Source organism: Notolabrus celidotus, chromosome 23, assembly GCF_009762535.1.
Source record: "Notolabrus celidotus isolate fNotCel1 chromosome 23, fNotCel1.pri, whole genome shotgun sequence".
Taxonomy (NCBI): Eukaryota; Metazoa; Chordata; class Actinopteri; order Labriformes; family Labridae; genus Notolabrus; species Notolabrus celidotus.
Window position 1 is genome coordinate 6,472,244 of NC_048294.1, and position 10,767 is coordinate 6,483,010.

Consider the following 10,767-nt stretch of genomic DNA (forward strand, 5'->3'; position numbering starts at 1 on the left):
CCAATGATTACGACTATGAGATGTTTAAATTTGCATTAGAGAGCAGTGTTGGTCTAGTGTGCAGTGTATGTGTCATAAAATCACAGGAAAACACAGCTACAGATTCCTGTGATTGACGGCATCACTTAACTTGTCTGGATTGTTACAGTGCTGTTGTCTCCACCCGCCTGGTGCTCCAAACATGAGCAAGAGTCATTAGCAGTAACTTTTGCAAGTTTCAGTCTGTGTTTCCCGGCCAGACTCAAGGCTGGTACCTCCTGAATGATTCACCAGACAGAGGGAATGGAAATACCATCCACTGCATGTGCTTGGCATTTTACAGGAGCACTGATTTGTGTTTGCTGCATAACTGGATGTGCATAATTGACTGTGTGCTGATTTTCACACCTATGTGCGTGTGTTAGCAGCCGTGTTTGTCCCTGAGTGATGCATGCATTCATTCCTGCACTTGTTGTTTGCTTGATCACAGCTTCACTGTGATTTGAAAACCACTCTTTACAGCATTAAAAACTGTCATTTCTACCCACTTTGATATGTGCACACGAGTGGACATCTGTTGCTGTTTTCCTCCCTAAACTTTCTCAACTTGTTATTGGGGAAGACAAAACTGTACTGCACATGTTCTTCCTCCCCTCAAGCCCGTGCCATCCCTTGTTCCCCCTCTCTTTCTCTTTTTTTCCTCTCTTCTTTTCTCCCAGGTCCAATGTGGAAAATGCGGCATCACCGAAACCGCTGCTGCTGCCGTCCAAGTCTCTTAAAATAAAAAGTAACCCTACCGCCTCTTTTATTCCGCTCTTTCCCACTCCATCTCTCTCTCTCTGTTTTTTTCTCTTCCTCTCTCTGCCAAACTGCTCCACCCATACCAAACTTACAGGAGCGAGAGTATAATCTCTTTAATTTCTATCTGGCTTGGATTAGTTCGTCTTCTCGTGCGTGTACATGTGTCTTCCTCGCCGACTCTCCTCTCTGTCTCTCTGTCTCTCTGCCTCCCTGCCTCCGCGTGTCACTGATCACACCATGTGTGGGTGGGGATGGTAAACAAAATCCCCAGAGATGCAACAGAGGGCTCTTTTTTCTCTTGTGATTCCCCCCGTGGAAGTCAACCACAAAACTCAGCGGAGTCACACAACTTAAATCATGTCAGAGTGATTTGTTGCCTCTGGGGGTTTTTTTTGACTGATGTGCAAGTGCTGACTTAACATCTTCCAAAATCAAGTGCATGTCTTTTGTGGGAAGTGGATTGCAGTCAAAGAGGCCTATGCATAAAAATGATGCTGTTTTGGGGAAGTCTGGCTGTTGGTGAAATGTTAAAAACAGAGCTTAAATGTCATGTTGTCATTTGTTTTACATACAAACTCCACAAAGTCACATCTGAAGTTAACTAAATTCTAAAGAAACAAGCATTTTGAGCTCTTGAAGGAGTTTCAAAGCTGTTTTTTTTATAGCCTTGGAATAATGATGCTGATTGGATCTGTAATAGATCATGATTTAGATGTATATAGTTTTGTATCGTCTGCATAAAGCTGAAGACAGCACACACAAACATGTTTCTGTAGCGTCAGAAAAAGGGACTTACCATGACTTCAGTCAGGAATTCCTACATCGTCCTCAGCTCCTTTCCTGCATGTGCTTCCTCTCTGCATTCTCCACAAAAAACAACAACTTTCCCCCTCTCACTTTTTCTCAAACACCCTCCATTAGTACCCCGACTTAGAGCCCCGTCTTTCCGCTTTCACTGCTGTCTTTCAGAAAGGACTCCGGCGTGTAAAAACAACCTCTCTTCTCCTCTAACTCTCCTCTGTACTCTGCAGCCTGGGAATGTCCAAGCTACATTTTTTTTTTTTCCTCCCCTCTTCGTCTGCCCGGCAGTCCCACGCACTCCCACCTCCCCCTCCCCTCCTCTCTCCTCTCCTCCCCTCCCCTCCCTTCCCCTCCCCTCTCCTCCTCTCACCTAACAAGAGCACCACAGTCCCGCTCCTCACTCAAACTTTCCATTCCCCCTTCAGAGTGACTTCAATGAATAGACAATGAAAAAGCCGTTACCCCACCCAAGATAATGTCGAAAATAACTCTCTAATATTTTATTGTTGTTGTGGTGTAATTGCTCCTTCTTTACTCTTAGTGGGAGATACTTAAGTCTCAACGCAATTTAGCTTAATTTGATGGAAAGCGTTGGGGCAATTATTGACATTTCTCGAGAAATAACTGCTCAAGTGCGTCTGTTTCGTATAATTACACTCCAAAATATCCCATATTAAAAGAGAATCATAAACATTTTACACAGTAGAACACAAACACACCCAAAGAGTTTTTACCACCAGTTAGCTTGCAGAATGAATCCACCAGAACATTGTAGTCATTGCTGAATAGCCAGGGGCTTATCCAGAGTGTTGGCAAAGGGTGGCCTGGGCCCCCCGCGAAATCAGCCACCCCACAATCCTCAACTGTAATTCGCTTTTTGCAAAATCAGAGGTGGGACTTCAGTCAAATATCATCTGCGAGCTGTTTTGCAATATGATAGTGATCTTAATGATTTTATTTGTAGAGGACTTTGTAGAGGAAACCAAGTTACAAAGTGCTTCACATGGGCAGCAAAATAAAACAGGCAGTTCATAAAATCACATAAGTCAAGATAAAGAAATAAAACATATTTTAGAAGACATGAAATTCCCCTAAAAGAACTCTACAGGGGGCGCTGGTGGCCTGGCGGTCTGGGCGCCCCACGTACAGGGGCTGTAGTCCTCGTTGCAGGGGTCGCTGGTTCAATTCCCGGCCGGTCGACCATTTCCTGCATGTCTTCCCCAACTCTCTACTCCCCGCATTTACTGTCTCCCTTCAGCTGTCCTATGAAAATAAAGGCAAAAAGGCCAAAAATATGACTTAAAAAAAAAAAAAAAGAACTCTACAGGAATAAAATTATTTTAAAATATATTTCTTAAGACGGTTAAAATAAGATAAAATTCAGATTAGCTCTGGGAAGGCTCTGCAATAAAAGTATGTTTTAAGAAGGGGTTTAAAAGAGCTCACTGACTCAGCAGACCTCATCTCCTCGTGCAGATGGTTCCAGTGTGTCGGACCCCTCACTGCGAACGCCCTGTCCCCTTTCGGTTTAATTGTTGTAATTGGAATGCACAATAAACCTCTGCCTGAATAAGCTACTAGTAGCTTTCTTTGTATTTCAATGTAGCACCAAGTGGTAACCTCCGGCCACGAGAATTGAAGCCAATAGTGCAATTCCTCTAGTGTCCACTTGAGGCTGGCGCTGGAAGCACATACACACCAATTCAAAAATGCCGATCTTTACAGCAGAAATACATGCATTTACAGCCTGGTTCAAAAAATGAGTGTAGTCTGGATGGCTCATTTCTTGATCGGCACACACTGTACGGGGGGGTGAATTTTTTCGTAACGCGGCAAAACAGAAGATATTAAGATCACGAGTTTTCCTTTTTAAGAGACACAGCCGACTTGATTGACAGGCGGGAACACCGTAGCTGTTGGCGAGGAGGCTCAAAGCCCGCCTCTTTACCTCACACTAGCTCGACAGCAGTTAGGTTGAGTTCAGCATTTCCAATATGGCTGCCGCCGCCGCCAATTGGCTTCAAAACAGCGCTTCAGAATTGGATGGGTGACGTCACTGATACTACGTCCATTATTTATTCAGTCTATGTGTAGCACACAAACTTTTAACGTTATTTAAATTGTGACTTTGGACAAATATATATTTTGAATACTTGTTCAGTTGTGTACATTTCTAAAGCTAGAATAATATACACAGGATTAGGCTGACACTTTACTGTCAATTGTCAAAGTAGATATGATTAGTGGAGATATATTTTAGGTTAGATAAAAGCTTCTTGTGTGTGTGTGTGTGTGTGTGTGTGTGTGTGTGTGTGTGTGTGTGTGTGTGTGTGTGTGTGTGCGTGTGTGTGTGTTGCGTGCCATCCCCTCATGAGTCAGTGCCCCAGTTGGGCCACCTAAATCAAAAAGGCTGTATCCACTCCTACTTCTGGCACCCGTTTCATATTAAAGAAGGGTACATTTTGCTGTTTTGCACCATTTTTGGAGAATGCATCTGACACATTGTAAAAAGAATTGCCCTTATGAGCACAACAGAGGTAAAAAAATCTTGACTTTTTGTTCCTGCTACCAATGAAACTCCAAGAAACACCAGAGCCTACATGGCCCACATGGAGAGGCGGTAACTCACCCCAAATTTATATAGGATGCGCCGCTTTACGCTACATCTGTGCTGCCGAGATTGACCTGGACAGGAAGTCAGACATGAGGATCGCATGCAACATCCGTTCAATTTCAAAATAAATCACCATATACGGACTCCCGATGGTCTCCCTTGGCTTTTTTTTACTTTTTTTACTCTTTTTATTTCCTAAATTGAGCTCTTACTATTCTTTTATTGTTTTTATTTATTATTATATTTGTGTATGATTATATTGTATCTTAATAACTGTGCAGCACTTTGGTCAACTGAGGTTGTTTTTAAATGTGCTTTATAAATAAAGCTTGACTTGACTTAAAAGATCGTATAGATTAGAAATACTCATCGATTATGGAAGTAATTGTTATCTGCTACAAATCATCCACATATCTGTGATCCATGTTGACCACAAGACTTTAAGATGATTTCTGATTTGTCAGAAACTAACAGGACAACAAAGTAGAGCAAAATTATTAATATTAACCTCATCTAAACCTGCAAAAACGAACTTTGTTACTTTGTATACTCAGTGATGAGAAGCACAAAAGAAATAGACCAAATTAGACCTTGCTTGGGAACCAGAGAGTTACTGGCATGACTTGATGGCCTCAAAAATAAAGATGCTCAGTATCTTTGAGTTGACCTCTTAAAGTCTGGTTTAAGACAGAAGTTACAATGAGTGTGTTTACATGAACTTAAGTCTCCTTGTTATGAGCCTTATCCTGGTTTTGATCTTATTTTGGATATTGTGTTTACATGCACGCAGAGGAACCTGGTTATTTATATCCTTGTATACATAATAAATACATGTATCCCAGTTTCTAATTGCTGCATCTTATTTGCGCTGGCATCTGTGATGTCTATTTTTAACAACCCAAGACGCATAAATCTCGAAATCTGAGAAAAACAACACCACTGAAACTTATTGTGGGCTTAGCGCTAATTCATGCCAACATTGTGTTGCAGATTTTGTGTATTCTCCTCATTTCTAGGAGTAAGTGAAAGCAAAGCGTCACATACAGGGGGCAAGGTGTATACATGCAAAACCAGGAAATCGGAATATGATGTTTACGTGCACAAACACAAAAACAGCTTACTTAAAAAAACTGATCTTAATCTGGATACTCAAGTCCAAGTAAACAAACTCAATATACAGTACAAACTTTTGTGATTTATAGACTCCATACAAGAATGTTCCTGTTGTTTCTTGAGGTCTCACTGTAATTATCTCTTTATTTCAGGATAACAAAGCTGGCTTCGCTGAGATGACATTTGGTGGCTAGGAAACAAAACAGGAGATGGGACTCTGATATGCAAGACCACCACATGCCATGCTGCCATTACCAACACTGATGAGGTAAGTCAAGACCACCTCCATGTTTGTTTTGTGCTTTTGCATGTCTGGGGATGCACGTTATGATCATGGGACGTTGACCTGAGATCTTGAGAAAACAACTGAAATAAAGTCGGGACAGCAGACTGATGCATGTCCACTGACGGCTTCCTTAGATTTCAAGTGTTCAAGGTTACAACATGAGGAGTGTATTACAAATAACTTGATGTAAACTGTGTGATTCTGCCATCCAGTAGAGCTGCAGTGGCGTCATGTTTCTTATGTGACTTATTTTCCCCTTAATATAAAAATAAAGTCACGTTTTCTGGCTTCAGTTGCCTCTGAAGTCTTTTACGGCCTCATAACGATGCCACACGGGTTGCTTTACCACTCCTAAATATAAACTCTGGTTTGTTTACAGACTGCTGGAGTGGAGTCAGTTTTCCATTATGATAGTCAACAGCTCCCCCTTGTGTTGATTGTGCGGTAGTGCAATAATGGAGAACAGAAGAAAACAGAGGCAGTGTTTAATTTTCAGGAAGTTTCATGTTGTTCTTTTTGTTAGCTGTGTGACAGTACTGGGAATATTCCATTACAGTAAAAGGACAGAGCAGTATTAGTCAAGTTCCACTTTAAGCTTTTAGGTCAGCTGTGTACGTACATATGGATCACTCTCAGGATTAGAATCATCTTGCATTGCTTAACTCACCTAACAGAAGGTGCATGGTTTGTTTCTTGAGTGAGTTGAACTGAGAAAAAGTTGTGGATGAAGTTAGTTCACTGACCTTGTTTGGAAAAGATGGATGAAAGCTTACTGGGAGTAAGTTGTGAATATGTTGAAAGGCAAAAATCTGAATTTGTAAACAGTTAAAGTCATACATGGGGAGGATTTGTAATGACTGTAATAGGGGAGTAGATCTACTGAACCAATGTGAGAATGTGATGATTTTAATGAAACATTCATGCAGAGACAAAATATCATTAATGTTACTTTTAAAGGTGCAAGCCCAAAAAATGTTGCAGTAAGAGACAGAGAATAATGTAATACAGATTTAGGAGGATTTTCCCTGGTAGCAAATGTCTCATTCTTCTGATGACTCCAATAATTCTTGCAATTTTACTGTTAGTATGACTTACTTTTTATTGTATTTATTATTATTATTATTATTATTATTATTATTATTATTATTATTATTATTACTATGATTACTTTTATTGTATTTATTGTTATAATCATTATTATTTAAAGTTACTATTATTATTAATAATATTATTATCATCACTAACATCATCATCGTTATTATGATTATCATCATTATTATAATTACTATAATTATTATTATTTGCATTATTTTTTTATTATGATTATTTTTTCAATTAATCAAGTGCTATTTAAGTCTTATAACGTATTGTTAATATTATGATTATTATTAGAATTATCATCATCATCATTATTACAATGACTATTATTTTATTATTTTTATAATTTGTCACTATATGAAAAGCACTATATAAGTCTCATCATTTATTATTATTATTTTCATTATAATCATCATTAATAGTTAAATAATAATAATAATAATAATAAAATAATTTTTTTATTATCATTATCATTATTAGTTTATATTATGTGATTCTTCCAGGTGAGCTTGTCATCACAGAGAGCTCTGGGAAATGTTGTAACTTTAACCCTCTCTAATAAATTATTGCCGATAGGTATACAAAAGAAATTTGTTATTTGCTTAAAGCTTTCTGGGTGTAAACGTCATGGATACACTTGTATTGATATTAAGTGATAAGTTGTGTTCTTTAAAGAAACAGCACTTTGATTTCAGGGGGACAGACTTGGTAGAAATTGAATGTAATATTTGTAAGTATGTTATAATTAATGTACAATCAACTGGAAACAAAAATAATGTTGTTTTTGTTAACTTAGAATGAGCCTTTAAATCTACAAAGGAGCGGGTCCCCTTCTATGGAGGCCGCCATGTTGCACCGCCATATTTCTACAGTAGCACAGATTGGACAAACTAGTTACATTTGCATTTTTAGGGAGTGGTTGGTGTTGTGAGCTAAATCATTTGTATTGATAGAAGTTTTTGATGGTAAAACTTGACCAATGGAGGATCATCCTTATCGTGCATCACAGCAGCATCTCGTCCTCAAAGGCCACCATCCCTTCATCAGTGGGAGGGATGAGAAAGGGAGCGTTTCAATGCAGAATCTGATCGCTACTTATTGCTGAATATTCTCATTTCTACAAACTGTACCTTTAAACCAGGTACTTCATTCTGTGTTCATTTCAGATACCAGTTTATGTCCTATCTTTACCAGAGAGAGTAGCAAACAAGATGAGAAATGCTTTAGATGAAGTCATGTGTCTCTCTAAAGAGTAAAATAGAATACAGTGTACAATGTGGTAAAGGCGTATGGGATCAGCACACACACAATAAAGACACCGTGCAAGAAGGACAAGAAAAACAAGGTAAATCCCCATCCAGTCCTGCCTCAGGGTGTGTCCATCCCTCCTGTGTCTCTATCTCTTCTTTCACCAGACAGACTTTTATTAACGCCGTTGTGTTCATCCGTCAACTTGGCACCAGCTCAAATCCTCTAAACCTGCATGATTGTGCCGCACCTACATCATATCACGGAGAGACACGTCTCCTCCCTGTGTTTGTAGAGTTTCTGTTCTTTTGGCTCGGGCTGAACGAGTGAGGGAAAGTTGGGCGGTTAGAGCAGTAAGTGGAGAAAGTGACGATCGTAAACACACACAGTTTATTATTAATGAGACTGAACAACAATACAGTGGATGTGCTCTACTTGCACTGCTTACAGAGAGACTTATTTATAGCACATTATGATGCACTTAAACAAAAAAGGCTTTATTCTTAGTATTAATGATGGAATAAATTTGCAACAGTGTCAGATTTCAACTGTTCAACTGTCCTGCGCCTCCCACCTACGGCCCGGGGGCCAATCGCAGCCCAAGGTCCATTTATTTATGGCCCCAAGCTTCCATCTTAAATTGTGTCATTTATAGCAAAGAAATGAATCACCTTCTGAATCATCTGTACATTTGCAGTTTCATTCAAGTGCACAAACAAAACTAAAGTCAATCCAGAAATGTCTCAAAAAGCTTCATATGGACTACCTGTCTAAAGCCAAAGCTCTGGGAATTCTGCAAGACGGCATTAAAGAAGAAACACAAGAACTCTTAAAGTTGACAGGTTTTCAAATTAATGTTTTCATCATGATGTGAAAATGTTCTTGATGAACACTAAAAGTTCAGAAGACACAAGACAAGATCAAAATTATGAAATTGTACAGAAAAGGCAAAATTTGGTGCAGGAAAATGTTCAGAACTCAGGAAAATTATTATTCTGTTCTTAAAATGTTGTCTGCTGGGCAGAAAAGTCTTAAAAACAACATGAAAAAGAAGTGTGATGAAATCCAGATCGTGATCCTGCCATAGGAAAATAATGATACAATATTTTTCCCACATTGCCCGACTCGAATGAAAAACATTTTCCCTCAGAAGAAGATAACATCTGCTAATGTTTACATGGCTTGTGGAGAACTGAGGACTTCCTAGTTACTGTTTTATTGAGAACATCTTTTAAATAATTGTCATTAAAGCTGGGGTTGGTAATCAGATTTAGATACACTTTTTGTTATACTAGTTAAAATGATCATTATGTCCCGATGGCAATCAATACATAATATGTTCTTAAAAAAGAGGTAAAAAGAGCTGCCATCTACAACCGGAGTAAACCTGGGAAAATACTAACCAATCACCGTTTTTGGGTCCCAAAATTTTAAACCAATCAAATCCCGTCCTGCCGTTCTGCCCGCCTCCTGCTCGTACATTTCCCGGCGTGCACTCCGTCTCCTGCCTCTGCTTCCCCTGACTCTATTGACTGCCCCTCTCGCTCGACCTCGGGCCTGTCCCCTCTGACCTGATGAGGTGCTTTGCTCAGGACTGTAGTCCGGATCAGAGTCTAAAAAGCTCTCACCACGGGGGCTCTGACAAGCAGAAGAATTAATGACATTTACTAAGTCCTACAGAAATTTATATTGTGACGCTGTAGGAATGACGAGCCGATTCGTGAACACGTTGATCTGTAATAACCGGTCACTGTCGGCTGTGATCACGCCAACCAACAAAACAACAACCAATGTTTGAATGAATGAAAAACTTCTCCTCATGTCTCTCCTCTCTCCTGCTCGCACACTCTACACCTCTCCTGATGCCTTCACTGACTGTCAACACTGTAGGAATTAAGAACATCTACTCTGAACACGTTTAACAAACAGTAGAGCTGTTACAGTATTATATATGTGTTATAACTTTTCTCCTGATATCGTGTCACCAGTACAACTGGATAATGCTAGCATGACAGCTGTGAGTACTAACAGCAGCCATGTTTGTTTGTGTTTTTAACTTTCACTATGATAATGTTTTGGTGAGGACCGGATTTGAATCAGTCATGATCATACGGTCGCAAGGGCGTCGTTTTGGAGGAGTTCCGGGGGGAGGAGGGGAGGGGTTAGACGGAGTCCTGAGGAAATGCTACATTCAAATTCATGCTAGTTTTCCGTGACTACCAACCCTAGCTTTAAATCGACATTTCATATTATAACTTTTATGATTCCTAAGTCTCAGAAGGAGCCACTGGCTCTGATGTATTCTGACAACATCATACGTGGCCCTCTTTAAAAAAGGTTCAGACACCCTCTTCTAGCCTATCACACCTTCTCAAACAGCGTAAGTTATATAATAATTCAGTAGCTTATTAAGTGTTTTTACAGCTAGGTGTGTTGTTTAGCTAGCAAAGCAATAAAACAAACATTCAACCTATTAAAAGTAATGCTTTGTAGGTTTGCAATTCACACCCTTGTTAAGTCTACTGCTGGCGTCTAGAGGCTAGTAAGTATAAATAATGTCTCAGTAATGTCTTTAAGTGTAAGTCAGTGGTTTAACTGATTTAATATGGAGTTATCTATAACAGAAAAGGCATTTAGTTCATTAGTGAAGAAGAACAGATGACCTTATGAGATCAGGGTAACCCACACCCGCTTGTGAAGAGTACATCCTACGCCTTTGTCAAACCAAGAGGGTTGAGGCTGAATCGGAGGCAAACACAACAACTTGACAAGCCAGAAAAACACCCAGTGATGATATGATACAAGACATGGAGAGAGTGAAGAAAGA

At 39.5% G+C, this 10,767-nt stretch overlaps 1 protein-coding gene across 1 annotated transcript in view; it reads right to left on the minus strand.

The window, feature by feature from the left end:
- The window catches only part of arhgef40 (Rho guanine nucleotide exchange factor (GEF) 40), a 53,127-nt gene extending 51,360 nt beyond the window's left edge, over positions 1 to 1,767 (minus strand). Inside the window, exon 1 of the mRNA XM_034676591.1 lies at positions 1,577 to 1,767. Coding sequence (XP_034532482.1) covers positions 1,577 to 1,579 — 3 coding nt within the window. The 5' untranslated portion in view covers positions 1,580 to 1,767. The remainder of the gene's footprint in view (positions 1 to 1,576) is intronic.
- Between the last annotated feature and the right edge of the window lie 9,000 nt (positions 1,768 to 10,767).